Below are 21484 nucleotides of genomic sequence, written 5' to 3'. Positions count from 1 at the left end.
GAGTGGTGAGAGTGGGCAACCTTGTCTTGTTCCTGATCTTAGTGGAAATGCGTTCAGTTTTTCACCATTGAGGACGATGTTGGCTGTGGGTTTGTCATATATGGCCTTTATTATAGTGAGGAAAGTTCCCTCTATGCCTACTTTCTGCAGGGTTTTTATCATAAATGTGTGTTGAATTTTGTCGAAAGCTTTCTCTGCATCTATTGAGACGATCATATGGTTTTTCTCATTCAATTTGTTAATATGGTGTATCACGTTGATTGACTTGCATATATTGAAGAATCCTTGCATTCCTGGAATAAGCCCCACTAGATCATGGTGTACGATCCATTTAATGTGCTGTTGGATTCTGTTTGCTAGTATTTTGTTGAGGATTTTTGCATCTATGTTCATCAGTGATGTTGGCCTGTAGTTTTCTTTCTTTGTGACATCCTTGTCTGGTTTTGGTATCAGGGTGATGGTGGCCTTGTAGAATGAGTTTGGGAGTGTTCCTCCCTCTGCTATATTTTGGAAGAGTTTGAGAAGGATAGGTGATAGCTCTTCTCTAAATGTTTGATAGAATTCACCCGTGAAGCCATCTGGTCCTGGGCTTTTGTTCGTTGGAAGATTTTTAAGCACAGTTTCAATCTCAGTGCTTGTGATTGGTCTGTTCATATTTTCTATTTCTTCCTGATTCAGTCTTGGCAGGTTGTGCATTTCTAAGAATTTGTCCATTTCTTCCAGGTTGTCCATTTTATTGGCATAGAGTTGCTTGTAGTAATCTCTCATGATTGTTTGTATTTCTGCAGTGTCAGTTGTTACTTCTCCTTTTTCATTTCTAATTCTATTGATTTGAGTCTTCTCTCTTTTTTTCTTGATGAGTCTGGCTAATGGTTTATCAATTTTGTTTATCTTCTCAAAGAACCAGCTTTTAGTTTTATTGTTCTTTTCTATCGTTTCCTTCATTTCTCTTTCATTTATTTCTGATCTGATTTTTATGATTTCTTTCCTCTGCTAACCTTGGGGTTTTTTTGTTCTTCTTTCTCTAATTGCTTTAGGTGCAGGTTTAGGTTGTTTATTCGAGATGTTTCCTGTTTCTTAAGGTAGGATTGTATTGCTATAAACTTCCCTCTTGGAACTGCTTTTGCTGCATCCCATAGGTTTTGGGTCGTTGTGTCTCCATTGTCATTTGTTTCTAGGTATTTTTTGATTTCCTCTTTGATTTCTTCAGAGATCACTTCGTTATTAAGTAGTGTATTGTTTAGCCTCCATGTGTTTGTATTTTTTACAGTTCTTTTCCTGTAATTGATATCTAGTCTCATAGCGTTGTGGTCGGAAAAGATACTTGATACAATTTCAATTTTCTTAAATTTACCAGGGCTTGATTTGTGACCCAAGATATGATCTATCCTGGAGAATGTTCCATGAGCACTTGAGAACAATGTGTATTCTGTTGTTTTTGGATGGAATGTCCTATAAATATCAATTAAGTCCATCATATTTAATGTATCATTTAAAGCTTGTGTTTCCTTATTTATTTTCCTTTTGGATGATCTGTCCATTGGTGAAAGTGGGGTGTTATGAATGTGTTACTGTCGATTTCCCCTTTTATGCCTGTTAGTATTTGTCTTATGTACTGAGGTGCTCCTATGTTGGGTGCGTAAATATTTACAATTGTTATATCTTCTTCTTGGATCGATCCCTTGATCATTATATAGTGTCCTTCTTTGTGTCTTCTAATAGTCTTTATTTTAAAGTCTATTTTGTCTGATATGAGTATTGCTATTCCAGCTTTCTTTTGGTTTCCATTTGCATGGAATATCTTTTTCCATCCCCTTACTTTCAGTCTGTATGTGTCTCTAGGTCTGAAGTGGATCTCTTGTAGACAGCATATATATGGGTCTTGTTTTTGTATCCATTCAGCCAGTCTGTGTCTTTTGGTGGGAGCAATTAGTCCATTTATATTTAAGGTAATTATCGATATGTATGTTCCTATTCCCATTTTCTTAATTGTTTTGGGTTTGTTGTTGTAGGTCTTTTCCTTTTCTTGTGTTTCTTGCCTAGAGAAGTTCCTTTAAGCATTTGTTGTAAAGCTGGTTTGGTGGTGCTGAACTCTCTCAGCTTTTGCTTGCCTGTAAAGTTTTTAATTTCTCCATCAAATCTGAATGAGATCCTTGCTGGGTAGAGTAATTTTGGTTGTAGCTTTTTCTCTTTCATCACTTTAAATATGTCCTGCCAGTCCCTTCTGGCTTGTATAGTTTCTGCTGAAAGATCAGCTGTTAACCTTATGGGAATTCCCTTTTGTGTTATTTGTTGTTTTTCCCTTGCTGCTTTTAATATATTTTCTTTGTATTTAGTTTTTTGACAGTTTGATTAATATGTGTCTTGGCATATTTCTCCTTGGGTTTATCCTGTATGGGACTCTCTGTGCTTCCTGGACTTGATTAAGTATTTCCTTTCCCATATTAGGGAAGTTTTCAACTATAATCTCTTCAAATATTTTCTCAGTCCCTTTCTTTTTCTCTTCTTCTTCTGGAACCCCTATAATTCGAATATTGGTGCATTTAATGTTGTCCCAGAGGTCTCTGAGACTGTCCTCAGTTCTTTTCATTCTTTTTTCTTTATTCGGCTCTGCAGTAGTTATTTCCACTATTTTATCTTCCAGGTCACTTATCCGTTCTTCTGCCTCAGTTATTCTGCTATTGATCCCATCTAGAGTATTTTTAATTTCATTTATTGTGTTGTTCATTGTTGCTTGTTTTGTCTTTAGGTCTTCTAGGTCCTTGTTAAGTGTTTCTTGCATTTTGTCTATTCTATTTCCAAGATTTTGGATCATCTTTACTATCATTATTCTGAAGTCCTTTTCAGGTAGACTGCCTATTTCCTCTTCATTTGTTAGGTCTGGTGGGTTTTTATCTTGCTCCTTCGTCTGCTTTGTGTTTTTTTTCTGTCTTCTCATTTTGCTTATCTTACTGTGTTTGGGGTCTCCTTTTTGCAGGCTGCAGGTTCGTAGTTCCCGTTGTTTTTGGTGTCTGTCCCCAGTGTCTAAGGTTGGTTTAGTGGGTTGTGTAGGTTTCCTGGTGGAGGGGACTAGTGCCTGTGTTCTGATGGATGAGGCTGGATCTTGTCTTTTTGGTGGGCAGGTCCACGTCTGGTGGTGTGTTTTGGGGTGTCTGTGGCCTTATTATGATTTTAGGCAGCCTCTCTGCTAATGGGTGGGGTTGTGTTCCTGTCTTGCTCATTGTTTGGCATAGGATGTCCATCACTGTAGCTTGTTGGTTGTTGAGTGAAGCTGGGTGCTGGTGTTGAGATAGAGATCTCTGGGAGATTTTTGCCGTTTGATATTATGTGGAGCTGGGAGGTCTCTTGCGGACCAGTGTCCTGAAGCTGGCTCTCCCACCTCAGAGGTACAGCACTGACTCCTGGCTACAGCACCAAGAGCCTTTCATCCACATGTCTTTCGTGCCACCCTAGTTTCGAATCTCCCGCCCCTGCCCCTCAGGCTTGGTCCCCGTGGGAGCGATGTTTTCCATTTTTGCTTATTCACTGAAATATTTGTTCTTATGTGGTGATTGTAATCACTGTGTTCATTCATGGTGATTTTAGACATTTTTAATTGTTCTGTGTCAGGGATTCTTAACTTGTTTCATGGACCCTTTTGGCAGTTTTTGGTAAAGGCTATGGATAGTTCTTCAGAAAAGTATTTTAAAATATGAAAAATAAAATACATAGGATTACAGAGGAGACAATAATATTGAAGTACAGTTACTAAATTGTTTTAAAAATTAGTTTGTGACATGGTAACGTGTTTTTTTTCTTTTTATCAATGCATTAAATAACAAGATGCAGAAATCTATAGTTACCTGGTGTCTGAATGATTACGAGCATCAGTGTTTTGAAACTGTGGCTTTGAAGATGAAGGGGAGGTCAGGGCGGTTGAGGACCTTCATGCCTCATGGTCCCTATTATCTGGGTGAAGGAATAGGCTCAGTTGTCTTTAGAATGTGCGGATTTGGGCTTGGGTTCAAGAGTGGTAAGGTTTGGGAACAGATGGGGCAGCCTTGCTTAGCTCTGACTATGTCCTAGGGTCTGAGAAACCTTTTATAGACGTTATTTCTTTGAACCCTGAGAACAGCTTCATGAGGAGTAGTTGCTGTTGTCATCTTTACTTGACCAGTGAAGCAGCTAAGCTTGGAAAGATTACCCACAAATAGATCATTGAAAAAAATATTGGCCATTTACTCGTCCTCAGAGGAAGTCCACCTAAATAATCCAGAAGCAATATCCTGGTTAGTAAATCAATGCAAGGCCACAGTGGGGGCAGGGTTAGGGTTCAATCCTAATCCTTTGACCAGAGCCTGTTTTATCGCCTTTTGTCCATTCCCTCAGCTGGGAAAGATAAAAGAACTTCTCGGTGACCCTAAGGGCCACTTGAGATTGAAACCCCACATTTGTCTAATCTAGAAGACAAATCCCCAAACTCACTGTTAGGTGATTGTTCCTCCAGAAGCAGGAGGAGGGATGGGCTCTGGACTGGACAGTGTTCACACAGGGGGCTTTACCCTGACCTGGCTCTTCTCAGGGCCACAGTTTTCCCCAACGGAGAGGGAGAGGGTCTTCCTCTGAAAGGCCACCTGTGACATGTCTGCTAATGTTGACCTAATAGCTTTTCATCACTGCTTCCTCAGTTTTATTTGGAGACATGGTGCTGGGGTATTTAAACTTAAGCATAAATTTTCGCAATGTGGTCTGCTGCTGGTATAATTGAAAGACAAGAGGCAAAGAGGTTGCAGCAGGCCACAGAGAGAACCATTCATGGGTGACAGTTTCTCACAAGAGTCAGATGTGTTCAGGGGCCTTGGGGCAGCTTCTGGTGTTTAGAGCAGGAAGTACACCCCAACATCTCGGTTTGTGTAGTGATCAAAAAAAAATCATGAGATCTCTTTATTTTTCCTTTTTCCAAACAGTCATATAAGTACCATTCACCAAGATAAATATATGTAGCAGGAGTGTAAATAAATGTTCATTTAAACTGTTAAAAAGTGCCTATGGGAAGTCAGATAAGAGAGGCGGTTGAAACTTGGCTTGTGGGAGCCAGTTCCTTCTCTGCAGATTAGAGATGCCTTTACTGTTTCCTCTCAGACCCGACCAGTGAACGCAATTTCAGTAAATATACAGAAAACAGGCATTTCAGAAACATACACTCCTCTCTTAAAAAAACCTTGAACAAAACAACCCGGCAACCTTTATAGTGTTGGATGTTTGCACTGTCTCAAAACAAATATTGCTAAGGATAATTAGTCTTTGTCTTTGATTTATTGTTTTTTTGTCAGATATCTTAAGGCCTTTAGGCTTGAGGCCAGAAATAAATAGAAAATGTGTCCTAGTCCTTGATCTGATAATGCCAATAGCAAGTCGTATCAGATATTCATAACAAATAAAGATTTTTTTTTTTTGCCTGTCCTTGGAACAGCAGGAAGCTTGTAAGCCAGCCTCCCTAAACTGTGACAAACAGGAAAATTGTGTTTCTTTTTAGATTTAACAGAGAATTAAATGATTAAAATGCTATCATTTCCAGCATTAATTCAGAGCGATCTATAAAAATTCTTCTAAGTTATAAGTAACCTCACAAATTTGTGTCAATTTTTGTAGGTTAGAGAGCACATGTCAGTGACTAAGCAGGACCTCATTGTATCAGAAAGGACAGAGTGCCTTTTTTTTTTTTTTAAGTAAGTATATAATTCAGTAATTCTGGGTTCAATTAAATGCTTTATTCAAGGAGAGTAAGAATTTCTGTTTGATTTCTTATAAACAATAATTTCAAAAAATGAAATTTCCTCTAGGAAACAGGTGCTCTTTAATATTAACATAAAAAGAAATAAAAGTGCAAATAAAAAGTACTTACAAAATGTTTATTTTGTGGTTTAGGAGGCTTGCTTTCCCCACCCATCAGCTGAAAGATGTTTAGTGACACTTAATAAGTACTCGGAATAAGATTTGTTCTAAAGCTCTCTGTATGCTATAGTTGTATGCCCCCTTTGCCCTTTAAATCTGAAATAAACTTGAAATGAAGTATAGAACCCAAACAGGCTGTTAGAGAAGTAGAAATGATAAGTGATTGATTTTTCTCAGCATAGATAACATTGCCTATTTCGTGATTCAGCAAATGCTGCCTTATACCATCAGTGAAGTGCCTCTTTGAACATGAGATTGTGATGTTGCCTTTAATATTTAATTTAATTGCAAATGCTGCTTATATGTCTGGCTTTTCTGCATAGCCCAGGTAGTAATTGCAGAGGGGAAGCTCTGTTTTCTGCTGAGGGGGTGTCAGGAAGAAGGGCAGGAGACGTTCAGGGGCTAGCGTGCTGCCCCCATGACTTCTCACCATTTCTGTTTATTCAGGCCATGTTATTTTGGCTGTTTCTGTGACTATCCTTAGTGCCTGTGCTGAGCTGGATTCAAAACCAGGTCTGTCTGACTTCCCAGTCCATGCTTCTAATAACTGTGAAATACTATCCACGTAGGGAAGACAGGGGAGTGTGGTGTTTGGTCAGGGCACTCCCCAGATATTTAGTTTGCACACATGCCAGGTGCCTTCGATAACAAGACGAGTAGAATTTGTCCAAACCCTCAAAGAGCAAAAGATGGATGAGCAAAGAGACATGCCTGGGCAACAGGCATTCTTAGCCCAAGGTTGTTGAGATTTTCTGGGCTGCCCTGGAGACTTGCTTGGTTGCTGAAGCCACTCAGAAACCTCTTAGCTTTGTTACATCCATCTAGAATGTCCTCCCTCCCTCCCCCCTCATGCCTCTGCATGTGGACTGGCTGAAACCTGCTAGTCCTTCAAGGTGAACGCAAAGGCAGCCCACTCTCGCTGGCTTCCCCAGTTCTCTAAAACCTGCTAGACAGCTTCCCTGAGCCACGCGGGGGGACCCCGTGTCCCCGCCGCCAATGCAGGCTCAGCCATCATGCAGCACGTCCCCAGCACCCTGCAAGGCAGCATAGGACCTGGTGTAGAAGCATTGCACGTAGCCTCTGAACACCAAGAAGTTAATTACAGGGAACTTCTGACTTTGGAGAAGCCCCCTTTTTACTTTATTATGAGTTCCCGGGAGCCAGTCTGTGGAACTGACCCAGAAGTGCCTGGACTTGGTGACTCATGGCCCTCAGTTCAGAGCGGTGCACGGGTCACCTGCCTGAGCAATCCTGCCACCTGGCCTGAGCCGTCCAAGCAGAATCGCACCTCCTTCCTCGTCCTGTGTTGGTGTCCCTTGGGTGGCTGTCATGAAGTTCCTTCTTTGTTGCCCCTCTTTCTCACTTGAAGAGTGGTGAAGAGCAGGGGCGCAGATGGGTAACTGCTCAGGTGCACATGCCGGCTTCACCTTTGTTCTGCTGGTCCATCCCCATCTCCTTCCAAATCTGTAGCCCTTCATCTTGCTTCATCGTGATGACGGTGGCAACACTTTTGTCACAGCTCTTTTTGTTTGCCAAATTAAGCTTCTTGAATAAATGGATGGCATCTTTTTGTGTCTCCTTTTGCATTTTTCAAAATGCCTTTCATATAGAAGATATTTAATAAATATTGAGATAGCTGAAAGAATGAATTGACGTGTTATATATAATAAGGAAACAATCCTTCATGTGGTCAATGGATATTTATTGAGCACCTACTGTGTGCAGTCAGTGTTCTAGTACTGGTATTAAAAGATGCTTCCAGAGGATTCCTATTTGGTGATCTTCCTGGTGGTGTTTCTGCTGATCCAAAATTTAAAAAAAAAAAAAAGTGTGACTGGGCTGTTGACATAATGCTTTTCAAGAGTCATTTGTTAATTTGTCAGTTTGTGTATGAACTGCCATGGCCTTTCCAGTTCTAGAATCCTTTTGTGATTCTTGTTTAATATTTCTCAGGGCCAACAAAGCCTCCCTTGCTTGTTTTGAATAAGTGCAGCCTTCTGGCTGATCACCACCACCTCTGCCCATTTTTCTGTCTCTGTCTCTTGGCCTGGCTGAGCTCATTCCTCTGCCCTTTCCTCTTTAGCCTGCTGCTTGACTTTTTCTTAGCTTCTCACCTTTTGTGGGGTGAATCTCACTAAACAAAAAGCAATGAGATAAATGGCTTCTGATACATATCATAAATAATGATTTAATTCCACACACTTGACACCGTGAGCCATTTATTTTAATGCTCTGAACTTGAAGGGTAGAAATAACTTTTCTTGATGGGGGTGTGGAGCGACAGAGTGCTCACCATGTTACGAGCTGATGCACAAGTATTCAGAATTGAGTTTTACTGTATCATTTCATGACATCTGCCATTTGTAATATGCTTAGACCACTGAGATCAGAACAATTCTGTCTGGCCCGAGTGGTGTGAGACTGCATATTAATTGCTGCCCCTTACTATAGCAGCCCATACCCTGCAGTGTGAGTTCACCGTGGACACCTCGGTTTTCAACCTTCCCTTCTCCCTTCCTCCCCAGCCGCTCTTTAGCTCTCTGGGTAAACTGATTTCTCTCGGTATCAATCTACTCCTCTCTCTGCTCCTTCTGAATCTTGCTCTCACATGACAGCTCTCGTGTTCTGCTTTTCCTTCTGCCTAAGTTGTTTACATGTCTGTTTCCTCCCCTGGACTGTAAGCTCCTTGCTGTAGATCTTAGACTGCCTCATACAGCGTTCCCCCAGTGTTGGCCATTATTGGCACGTGAGTGACTGAGTTAATGAATATTTATGAGCAGAACATAAATTTTACAGGTAGAGTAAAAAAAAAAAGGTTTCTCTTTTAAAACCTATATTTAAGGATGTAGAGCAAAATCAAAGTTTCAGCCTCAGTCCTCTGACTTGCCTGCAACAATAGCGACATCCATTGAGTCCAACAGTATTCCCTGTTGGAGCTGGAAACGTCAGCTTGCCATGGAATACCTGGAAAAAACGTCTTTGAAGAGCAAAAGGAAAAAGGAATTAGGTAATATCAGCTTGTTACTTGTCTGATAAGGAAATACTAATTAAAATAAAAGTATTTGTGCCTGTTTTGAAATTATCAGCTTATTTATGGAAGAAAAAAGAATCATAAAATTGGCAAAACAACAATAAAATCATACTACAAATCATATTAAAAGAAAAAGAAGGGAAGGGGATGTGCTTTGAACCTGTAACTCCTTCACAGCTCATCATTTCTTGATGCCCTTTGCCAGGCTGTGTGCTCAAGGAATCTAATGGTACACAAAGCCTCATTGCCAGATACTTCATTAAATCCTCAACCCATTAGGAGCTTTAATGGCCTATGCCATTGGAATAAGTATGGAAATCCAGTCCCCCAAGAAAGTACAGTGATCTATAAATCATACTTGCCTGAGGATTCTCTCAGCCCTTGACACAGAAGAATAGATGAAAAAACATTGTACTTCCTGAATTGCCTTATACTAGAGCCTCTCAGAATAATCCACACCCTTTAACACTTTAACCCACCAGCCCAGTGGTTCTCAAAGTGTGATCCCTGGATCAACAGCATCAGTATTACTGACAACTTGTCAGAAATGCAAATTCAACAGCCCCAGCCCAGACACACTGAAATTCTGGGGGTGGCGCCTGCAACCTGTGCTTGAAGCAGGCCTCCCAGTGATTCTGAAGCCCTGTAACATCTCTGGTGGCATAGTTACATGTGGAGTCTTTTTTCACTGTTGAGGAGACAGGCGAGCAGGTCTATAGCTTGACCAAAATATACTTGCCTGGATTCAGTTTAGTTCAACAAACATTGAGCAGCTGTTATGTCCCAGGCATCCTTACTAGAAAACCATAAAGGTGAATGACACCTTAAAGTCACTCTCCAGTGTCATCTGTGTCAGCATTTTCCTGCTCTGCTGTGTTGGTCTCCGTGGACATCAGCCCTCCTCAACTTTGTTCTGAAGTACCCCAAGTGATGGCTCTCTAGGCTGCCTCATTTGACTTCTCAAACCTCCTTTATTTATCGTCTTCCAGAAATTGGTTCCTTATCCCTTTCCCAGTGGGTCACTGGCATCTCAAACAGGAACTGCAGGAAGAATGGCCCTGTCTTTCTGAACTTTCTGTGCTTTTAAGCGCCCAACAGTCTTACTGTTCACACATTCCTTTCAGTCCTCATCCCTCTAGAAATTGGTCACCTCAACCCTCATCTATTTTAAAACTAAAGCAGCTACTAAAGAGGTTCTTTCCCACAGCACACAGACTGTCCAGCCCTGGCCTTGAGTGAGTAGCCCTATTTAAAGGAAGATATAGAATTTCTGTCAACAAAGAATAACAGGAGTGAAAAACACTTAACATTTACCTTCCTCCTAATAGCCACTTCCCTAGTCCAAGTCGTCATCATCCTTTGCCTCAGTATTCCTGTGGCTTCCTAACAGTTTCATTTCCCACCAGTCTGCTCTTTATCCACCTTGCTGCTAGAGTGATCTTACTTAAATACTGATTCCATCATTTCACAGCTCACTATCTTCAAATACGTGCCCATGGCCTATAGCTGGGGTCAGCACACTAGGGCACGTGCTTGTTGTTGTAAATAAAGTTTTATTGGAACACAGCCACGCCCATCATTTTTGAATTATCTGTAGCAGCTTTTACACTACAGTTGACCCTTGAGAAACATGGGTCCGTTTATCTGTGGATTTTTTTTTTCAATAAATATATTGGAAATTTTTTTGGAGATTCGTGGCAATTTGAAAAACTTGCAGATGAACCATGTAGTTTAGAAATATGGAAAAAATTAAGAAAATGTCAGGTATGTCATGAATGCATAAACTATAAGTAGATACTAGTCTATTTTATCATTTTCTACCATAAAATATACACAGATCTATTATAAAAAGTTAAAATTTATCAAAAGTTACAAACACAGACCACACACGGTGCCACCCATTACATTAGGCTACCATAGAGCAGTCATATTACTGCTTCTTCATTATTAATGCATGAATCATTATACCTGTAAATAAATATGAATTTTTTAACATTATCTTTTCATTTTTGATGCCTACTGTTAGCAATATGTTTAACATCTACCGTTTTTCATATCATATAAGACAATATTGATGTAGGTACTGACAGACAATTCATCTTGTAAACAGATGACATAAACTTAGGCATGGATAAATATAGTACAGTACTGTAGGTGTATTTTATCTTCTTTGATTTTTTAAATAACATTTTCTTTTCTCTAGTTTACTTTATTGTAAGAATAGCGTGTATAATACATATGACATACAAAATACGTGTTCATCGACTGTTTACGTTACGGGTAAGGCTTCTGGTCAGCAGTAGGCTCTTAGTAATTAAGTTTGGGGGAGTCAAAAGTTACATGATTTTTGACTGCGCAGGGGTTGGGGTTGGTGTCCCTAAGCCCCACATTGTTCAATTCAACTATACAATGTAGAGTTGAGTACTTGCAACTGGCACTGTATGGCTCACAAGCCTAAAATATTTATCTGGCATTTTAAGAAAACTTCTGCTACCCTTGGTCTATAAGATAAAATTCAGTCTGTTTACAGTTAACTTACTGATATGTTTGGGTTTAGTTCTACCAATTTATAACGTGCTTTTTCCTTTGCTGCCACCTGTTCTATGTTTCTGTTTCTTTCCTTTCATGTCTTTGTTTGAATTTATTATTTTTCCTTATTCTATTTGTTTTCACACTATTAGTGAATTGGTACTTTTACCCTTTTCCCAGACAATTCAAGAACATTTAGAACATTTAAAACTTCACTTTTACTACTTCTTCCTTATATGCTACAATTGTCATCTATTCAAATTCTCTCTCTGTTTTCAAACCCGGAAGACATTACTGTTATTGTTCATACAGTCCATATTCATTTAGATTTATCCACATATTTAGCATTTTGGTTACTCTTTACTTCTTCATTGCATACTTCTGATCCTTGAATGTGAAAAAGAAAAAATAATCTTTATGTTTGCTCTCACATTTGAATGAAAATTAGGCTGGATGTAGACCAAATTTAATTTTCCTCTATAAATTGGAAGACTGTTTCATTGTCTTTTAGCACCCACTATTGCAGATTAGAGATCTGACAGTAATCTGATTTTTCTCTTTTATTCTTTGGAAGATTTGGGGATTTTCTCTTTTTATTTGGAAATATAACATGTATCTAAGATGTGTTTAGGTGATTTAAAAAAAAAAATTAACCCTACTTGTTGGGCCTTTTTCAGGTCTGGAAAATTTCTGTTATTTTCTCTTTTTCTATTCATCTAGAATGCCCTTTTTTTTTTTTTTTTTTCAGTACACGGGCCTCTCACTGCCGTTGCCTCTCCCATTTAGGAGCACAGGCTCCAGACGCGCAGGCTCAGCGGCCATGGCTCACGGGCCCAACCGCTCCGCGGCATGTGGGATCTTCCCGGACCAGGGCACGAACCCGTGTCCCCTGCATCGGCAGGTGGACTCTCAACCACTGCGCCACCAGGGAAGCCCTAGAATGCCTTTTAGAGAGATAATAGAACATCTGGATCTCTTTTCAATACTGCTTAGCATTTGTGTTCCATTTTCCTTCTTTTTTGATCTTCTGTGTTCTGTACAATCTCTGGGCTCCATCTTCCAGTTGCTAATTTGATCTTCAGTGGGATCCTTTTCAGAATTCAGCACATCTTAATTTTTTTTTCTTTGCAATAATATTTTTAATTTTAGAACTGGTGGTTGTTACTGTTTGTGTTTTTCAATTGATGGGATCTGTTTGGGAATCTCTATCATAACACGTGCTGCATCTCTTTTAAACTCGTCTTCTGTTTCCCCTTACCTGATTCCTTAGGCCAGCTATTCTTCTATTTATTAATTATAGTATCTCTTGTTCATGGCATTGTTTTCCTTCAAGTGTTTGTGATTTTTAAAGTATATGATTGTATTTTATCTTGGGTGTACTATTTTTTTCCTTAGCCCAAACGAGAATTCACTTGTCTTATTGGCAAATGATAGGTCAGGTCACAGGACTTGGATTCAGATCGGATCAGATTACTTCACCTGCTGATGAAGAGTGGGGGCAGGTGGGCCATGGGGCTGGCCTGACAGTGGGTCCCTTGTCTTTTAATTATTGCTTCCACTCTTGACATTGGCCTTGCCAGAACTGCCTCCTCAGAGAAACCTACTAATAGTTTGTTGCTGGGGCTCTCCTCCCTGAAATTAAGTGCTCTCTTTTTTGTTAGTCAGTGCTGTTATGGTTTCATTATTTTTCCTATCTCTCTTTATTTAGGGTTTGGGGCTGGTGGATTTGTAGCAGGGGCTGAGGCCACCATCTTAATCCAGTCAGTTCATTACATTTCTTTAAAGCCTTCTTCCCTATGTTACCCCCAAGCATACCTGATTGCACTGGTCATTCTAGTTTCGTATAGCATTTTGTTTTTACTTTTTTCCTAGTACTTAATTCTATTGTAACATTCTAGGAAGTGGCTTATATGTCCTAATCTTTGCCCTATTGAATTAAATTCCGTAGCCCAGCAGTATAGGTGTTAAATTGCCATAGTTGCTTTAGCCAGGGTAGAGAACTATTGGTTTAGTAGCAAGCAAGTGAAACTGGGGTTTGGAAGTACTATGTAGACTGTAATACAGCATACGGAATGGCTCCCCTACTAAGTTTTGTGGAGTTCTCCATCTCTGCAAGAACCTATTAGATGTTTAAGCCAAACTTCTCAACTCTGTGAATAAACATCTTCCAAAGCATTGCATTACAAGAGTCTTCAGGTTGACTTTCTAAGGATACTGGCTTTATCCTTAGAAATGGCTACCTCTGGTCTTCCTGGGAAAGGAGGCACTTCCCTTACTAGATTCCAAGGAGTGAGTTATTAGTAGGCTTAAATGTATTCTCTCTGTCTCCTTCCCTCTTTCTGGAGAACTTCTGTTTATTGAGGAAGTTAATGGTAGAAGAGGCTGGGAGTTACCAGTTCATTAATTAGCTAAGTCATAGTACTCTTTCTTACTCTTAATCCTATTTAATTGGTAAAATAGGAAACAATTTCTCCTTTCATACATCTGTCAATATCTGAACTTATTCAAACACTGACCTCTTTGTGGTGTGATTAGGCTCTTAAAAGATTATCTGATTATGCCTGGGGTTCCTGATATGAGGTCTTTCTATTATATCTGTCATCATATTTCAAATGGTTGGAATTGACAAAAAGATACTGGTAAACCAAGAATTACCAGGAATGTATTGAAACTGATACCAAGAATTGCCAAAGAGATATCAAGATGTTAAATAATGCTTTTGTTCGTATTGTAATGGGTCTTTTTTCAGTTCTATGGGAAAGTGAATCAAAATGGCATGAAATAAAAGACTGCAAGACTGGTTAGGAGGCCACTACTACACTGGGCAAGACAACATGGACAGAGATGGTGAAAGTTGGTATAGATGGGTAGGTGAGATCAGAGTAAGATTAAGGTGCAGAATCTATTAAGGTGCAGACTGAAGATGCTGATCAGATGTGAGGGCAAAGAAGAGTTAGAAGTTTTGTCCACATTGATTCTTACAGGTCTGTTGATAAAACATTACAGTCCTCAAAAGGCATTGAGTATAAGTACCTTTTTTGTCCCAGGAAGGAAAATGTACCTATAAAAGAAGAATATTTGCATCATCATTTGATCAGACTGCAGACTTACTTTATCCTTAGGAATGAAAAGTTGAGCTTTTTGATCACTCTGTTTCTTCTGCTTTCTGAACCTGACCCTGTGTTGTTCTACAACTATTTTTTTCCTAACCTTCAAGTATTAGTTCACAAATCTTGCATTTAGTGAAGCTGTTTGATTTTTTCCCATCTCTCATAACAAATGTACTGATAATGTTTAGGGCTAATTGTATGCAGTTTAACTTTCATATTGTGGTAATTATTATTGCAGTTTTTATTTCCATTCTTTCTTCCCCAGGCATAGTCAGCTATAGATATTCAACAAAATTATGCCCTTTGGGGTGATTTTCCATTTCCTCACTTTGGGAGGCATATTTTTGTTTCAGTCATGAAGGGTTCAGATTTGGATTATTAAACACTTGAGCCTGCAGTTTCCACATTGGACCATTTAACACTTTACGTTTCTTTGTAAATGGAAACGTGAGCCCAGCTGTGTGCTCTTTGGGTTTTTTTTTTTTTTTTTTTTTGCGGTACGCGGGCCTCTCACTGTTGTGGCCTCACCGGTTGCGGAGTACAGGCTCCAGACGCGCAGGCTCAGCGGCCATGGCTCACGGTCCCAGCCGCTCCGCGGCACGTGGGATCCTCCCGGACCAGGGAATGAACCCGTGTCCCCTGCATCGGCAGGCGGACTCTCAACCACTGCGCCACCAGGGAAGCCCCTCTTTGGGTATTTCTGAAGACCTCGTCTAACTTAGGAGAGTATGTGCCTGTCTGTCAAACCCATAGTCTATCTCTTGAGGTACAGAAAGGCCTAGCATGCAGAAGGTAAAAGAGAAGAAGCTTCAGCATTCATGGGTGATTTACAGGAGCACCCGGGGGCCTCTTCCTCAGCTCTGTGCCTGGAGAAGCATGTGCAAAAGGGCTTGGCTTTCCTTACCACAAGGAGTATTTCAGCATGTGTCTGGTAGTATGCGGCTGTAGCTGTGTGTTTCCTTGAAGGTACGCAGCTTATGTTGTCACAGTCACTCTCACCATTAGGGGCCCTGGAGGTCAGGCCTTGTTGATGTAATCAGTTTTTTTACTCTCTAATAGCTATTATGCTGTGAAGTGTGGAAATTGGCTGAGTTAACCGAGTTTGAATTGATGCTCTTCTTTGTTTTAACCCTCCAGAAATGCATGTTCTGCAGGCACCGGGTTAAGAAGGTCTCTGGAGCCTGCATCCAGTGTTCCTATGGCCGATGCCCAGCCTCATTCCACGTCACGTGTGCTCATGCTGCTGGGGTGCTGATGGAGCCTGACGATTGGCCGTATGTGGTGAACATCACGTGCTTTCGACATAAAGTCAACCCAAATGTGGTAAGGCCTGCTCTCCCTTTACCGATGCCAAGACTGCATATGAATCCCTTCCTGCACACCTCCCAGGGCTAGCATGTTCTACTCTGTAATGTTACTCATTGATGATGTGTCTAGACTGTGAGTTTCTTGAGGGCAGGTATTATACATTATTATTTACTAGTATTTGCCGAAGACCCATCCGTGTCTGGCACATGCTAGATGCAATAAATATTTATTGAGTTGAATGAGTGAATGAACAGATGAATGGATAAAACTCTTTATGCCTGTTCTGGTTTGGGGTTTGTCTACAGGGCTGCTGAGTATGCTTGTACAGGTTGTGTCCTGCACATTTCTGGGATGAGGGGGAGAGCGTTTCTGGGAAGAGACTGATGTGAAAGCGTCTCCTGAGATCCTGCAGTGTTTAATCCAGACACCTGTACACTCTGGCCTTAGGGGTTTATTTAATCCCTTCTAGAGAAAACAAAGAGCAGCAACACAGTAATGGGAGGGAGAGGGTGATCACAAATGTTTGGGGACTTGCTGTCTGAGATGGGATAAGTTAGGGGCAGCATAGAGGCCGGGAGGAGTGAGGACAAGCTCAGAAAAGCAGAAATGCAGAAGAGAAGTTCAGAGGGCAGCGTTTTCTGCCTTTTCCATTTCACTCAGGACTGAACCTATTTCTGGGAAAAGAGCGTTTGCAACTAACTAACATGTGAATTTAATTGTAATTCCGTTTACCTGTCCTTGGTGAATGGAGTCTTTCCTCTGTTTCAAAGGCTTAGAATGATTAAGACAGTACAGAGGTAGTTGCTATGCCTTTGTTAGCTTTCTTGTTCACCATCGTTGTTTTTGGCTGCCAGTGAGGACTCTAAAGCATCCTGTCGACCCTCAGCTTTGCTAACGTGCGGCCCCTTGTTATCCCTGGGAAGCTTGGCCACAGAGTATTTGCAGACTAACATGCTTGTCCCATGTCTCTAATCACGTCCTGTGAGCAGCCTGCCAAGTCGTCGGTATGGGCTTGGGGAGCCATGACGCATACACACCAGATCTCTCGGCTTTTTGATGATTCTGGCAACTTCCATTGGTGTCTTGAGAGATGCTTGATGTTTGTGGTTGGAACTCTGTGTGGATGCATGCGAATGTGCAAATGTAGAAAATGACATCACCAACTGTCACATCTATTTTAAAGTCATTTTCCATACTTTTCCATTGTTTTAGGTCTCAAGTTACATATTCATTTGTGCTTTTTCCTTAGTTTCTTGAGTTGATGGGCTCTTGCTAAGAATAGTATATGTACTCAGCAGAAAACACTTCAGCAGCTTAAAAAAATTACACTAATAACACATTGCATTATGTGGCGCTTTGCCATTTACAGTGAAGTCACTAGCATTACCTCATTAGATGACACATGTGAATACATTTTGAGATGTGAACCGGGTCATGGCCTCTGGAGTCAGAGTTGTTGGTGTTCACACTTAGATTCTGCCAGTAACACATGTGCAGTCTTGTGCAAGTTCTTCTCTCTGAGTCTCAGCTTCCTTGTCTACAATGGCATGCCTACCTTACCATGTGGTTTTCAATCCACCGGACACTGTAAGCCCTCAGAAAATGAAAGTTGTACTACTGCTTTCTCGTTTTGCTACTTCTGCTGCTGTTGCTGCTACAATCCTACATGAACTGGGCCACATGAGTAATATTATCCCTGCTTCAAGGATAAGAAGCTCAAGTTCAGAGAGGTTCAGTTTTTTGCCCAAATAGATTCAGTTAATGAGCGACAGGTGCTGGAATGTAAATGTCTTTTCAGCCCCTACTCTACTATTTGTTGAATTCCAAACCCCAAACCCCCAGTGGTGCTAGAGGTGTTCATCTAAAGCTTTGCTTGGGATCATACATTCCCCTTTTAATATTCCAGAGCTCTGTGGTTACTGATGATTATATTGAAGTTGCTATTAAAGAGATCCAGGTGTTCAATCAGGACCTCATTCCTCTTAACTCTGATGTGTGGCTCAGTCAGGTCTGTGTTACCAATGTGTTTCATAAATGATGAAGAAAAGGAAAATATTTGACTTTGAGGTGATTTAGAAACTGCTCTCCCCTACAGATTACTTTAAGCTTGGTATACTTTGTAAAGGGTAGGGAAAAGATCATATAATTTACATTACATGTGGCAGGTTTTCCTTATGAGGAAAACATTTTAGTGATCGTAAATTGCTTTTGCAAAGCTCTCTAGGGGGAAGCATTATGAACACTGGATTTCTAAAATACATTCCTGTTAGCTAATACTTATCCATTATTCTTCAATTAGACTTCAAGTATAGATTCCTCCCCAAAATGTTTGACAGCTAACTAGAGGGAATTCATAGAATCTGGCAACTTTGGCTAAGAGCATTGTGATTACCCTTACTGTGTTAAGTGTCCTTTCCTTTTTCAAGCATAAAAAAATTGAACTTCACTCAGGTATCTCTCTTTGTGTAAACTGTGAGTGCCAGGGGACACACTCCCAAGAGTCGGAAGTATAGTTTGTCTATGTTCTTAACCATGCCTTGATTGTTTGGGAGTAATGGGTAATCACTGAATCATAGTGGAAAAAACTCTGAGATAAATTTCAGGCTAACTTGGCGAGCCAACACAGGCATTTTAGAGAGTAGAGGATGCCTGTACAATTTAGGTGAAATGAAGTATAAAGCTACAGTTACTTCAGTATTCCATTTATACTTACTTTAGAGTTTTTGTTTCCCTTTTTTTTGCTTCTTCCATTATTTGCTTTTTTGCATCCAAAAGGACCATTTTAAAGTAAATTCTACTCCTTTAATTGCCATAAATTATTTAAAATATACTAGCTTATTCAGTGTTGTTGAGCTTTGGGTGTAAAGTCATTCTGGATAATGGTATAAAAATTTTGTCTGATTTATTATAATGCACTTTTCCAGTAGACAGTAATCATACTCTGTAATTAGAATGATAGCATTTGGAAAAATAGGTAGCTTTCAAATTCTTAAAGTAGAAAGGAGCATATTACAGAAAGTGTTCAGCTAATCCTTGTTAATCTAAATTTTAGTTCGCGGTTTTCAGTGTTTTTGTCAAACATATTTTTTGACTGGCACCTTACTTTCTTTCAAATATGAGGTTTTATTCGTGTGTGCATGTATGTGTGCACATGTGTTTAGGTGTGAAGTGTTGTGGTACTTGACCATCCTTTGCCATGAGCCACTGTGACCTCTTTTCTGGCTCTATTTCTGAAGGTTCCATTGGATGTATTCCTAACCCACTTACGTGCATGTTGCACAGACGTTTATAAGGAAAAGACGGAGAACACAATAAATAGTAAAATGGTTTTGAATCTGGGAGCCTTGAAAACATTTCTTCTCCAGAGCAAACAATGAGCTGCTCATAAATTATATACTTCCTGCAAAGTATAGCCACAACTGGGCCATCTCCTCACACCTGAGTAAACTAGAGAGGTGTCCAATGGAAGAGATGCCTGAATAACGAAGGGCAACAGAACTGAGGAAGATGGAATGCACAGATTTCTTTTTCAAGCAAATTACTTCAATAAACCTTCATATTAGATTTATAGTGTTTGTTCCATATATGCAATGTTGGAGCTCCAGAATCACTTGTAGTTTATGCATTAATACACTGTAAGGAACAAGGCTTATCTAATATAGAATCTTATACAAGGTACATCATTTTCATCTTAATACTCTCTCCTATCAAAGACATTTGAGAAATTTATTTCCTTTATAATTTTCTAAGTTGTGGCTATTAGCAGGGAGACAGACACCTATTCAAAAAAGAGGAAGAACTTGAAGTAAACATCTTAGTGGTCAATTTTTTTCCTGCTGTTTTGTGTACCTTTTCTTCAATTTTTTTTCTATTATTTTAACTAGATCATTATATTAACTAACTTAACCAGTGTTTTGTCTTTTAAACTAGTACTCAGCCTTCCATAGAAGCTGCTTGGTATAAATTTGTTGAAATAACTCGCTAATGCTAGGGAATGAGCTTAGTGGACAGAAGAGAGCTAGTGTTTATTGAGCATCTTTTATGTCGTGTGTGTGTTAGATATTTTACATGGGCACCTTATTTCCAGGCAGTGTTCTTGGTGTGGGCAATGGAAAGTAGTGGTCATGTTGGCTTCTGTATGCCCCCCTCCCCCCACCCACTCTGAAAGTTTCTCTTGTTATTCTGCCCCTTTAGCTTGCCTTCATGTTCTGTTCTAGCACTCATCTTTGTAATAGAACTTGAGTTCTTGCTCAGCACTTACTGACTTCTTTCCCCACCTGTGTCTTCAGGCCAGCTGCCCAGACAAGCTTTAGCACAACTCCTTCCCTGCTGGCACTATGCGTGGCTCAGGACAGGAGGGACACCCGCATTGCCCAGGATCTGGTGAAGGGCTTATAGCAAGGCAGCTCTTCTGGTTAATCTATGCTTACATAACTAACTTTTGGGTGGTAATGGGGTGAGGATACCTATCATCACTAACAATAAAACCTTTCCTTGGTGTGCAGAAACAACTATCACCTTGCCAGCATGTGGAGCAATGGACGATCAAGGCCCCTAAATTCTAAACCCTAGAATATTGTATAGTGTATTGTACTTTCAGTATCAGTTATTGAGAAAACACCAAGTGACCAAAAAAATAAAAACCATTAAGAAATCAGTAACACTTTTATATGAATTCATTAATTATAAAAAGGGTCTGCAGTGTTTCAGGTTGATTATGGATTGATAGGGAGAGACCCCAAATACTCATTCCCACTATAAATCCCCACTGACCATTTTGAGCATCATTATGGGTTCTAGCCTTTTAGAGATCCAACAGGTACCAGTTGACTGTAATTTTCTTCTTGGTGCTTCTGTCACACTTTGACCATGTGGTTTCAAAACCAGGCACTGTGACACAGAACCAGGCTCTTAGCTGCCATGCTCTATTCCATAATAAGGTAGGCTAAATAAAGATATGAATAAAATGTTTTGGGAGTGCTTGGAAGGAAGTCACTAATTCTATCGGGGGCAGCCAGGTAGAATTCACAGAGGAGGTAACATTTGTGCTGGTTCTAAACAGATAGAGTTTGAGTTTGCTGAGAGTTTGAGTTGACGTGTTGACCCTGTCGGAGCCAGGCAAACTCGCTGGCATCGGAATGCCACACTGAAAGCAAACTAAACTCTCACTTGTGATCAGTTCTCAGTTATCCAGTTGTCTCTTGATTCAAACTGTAGTTTGAATCCATCAGTGTTTTTTCTTTTCTTTTTCTTTTCCCTCCTTTCGTTTGGAGCTCCATTCCATGGCTTGACTCTGTCCCCTTCTAGTTTCTCTTCCCTGCTTTTAAGAAAGAGAACCAGGATTTAGCTAACACTCATCTAGCAATGATCTGAATGGTGCCACTTCCACAGTCCTCTTCCTGCCCCCGAGATCTGCGTGTCTTTGTGTTTAACTGACAGTGTTTGGTGGTGGTTGTTTTTCCTATAACAATTTGGATATTGCTAACTCCCTTTCTGTTCAGTCAGTAAAGTTTGCTATGACCAGATAACAAGCTCTTCTTAGACTTGCGCATAATAATCTGGTATTTGTATA

General features: G+C 40.2%; 1 protein-coding gene across 4 annotated transcripts in view; it reads left to right on the top strand.

The window, feature by feature from the left end:
* The window catches only part of KDM4C (lysine demethylase 4C), a 400106-nt gene that overhangs the window by 306693 nt on the left and 71929 nt on the right, over positions 1 to 21484 (top strand). For all 4 annotated transcript variants that reach the window (XM_033858103.2, XM_033858104.2, XM_073806126.1 and 1 more), the window contains one exon: positions 15742 to 15927. In XM_033858103.2, the coding sequence (XP_033713994.1) occupies positions 15742 to 15927 (186 nt within the window). The remainder of the gene's footprint in view (positions 1 to 15741; positions 15928 to 21484) is intronic.

This window comes from Tursiops truncatus, chromosome 6, assembly GCF_011762595.2.
Source record: "Tursiops truncatus isolate mTurTru1 chromosome 6, mTurTru1.mat.Y, whole genome shotgun sequence".
Classification (NCBI taxonomy): domain Eukaryota; kingdom Metazoa; phylum Chordata; class Mammalia; order Artiodactyla; family Delphinidae; genus Tursiops; species Tursiops truncatus.
This window is presented reverse-complemented; position numbering and strand designations above follow the sequence as displayed.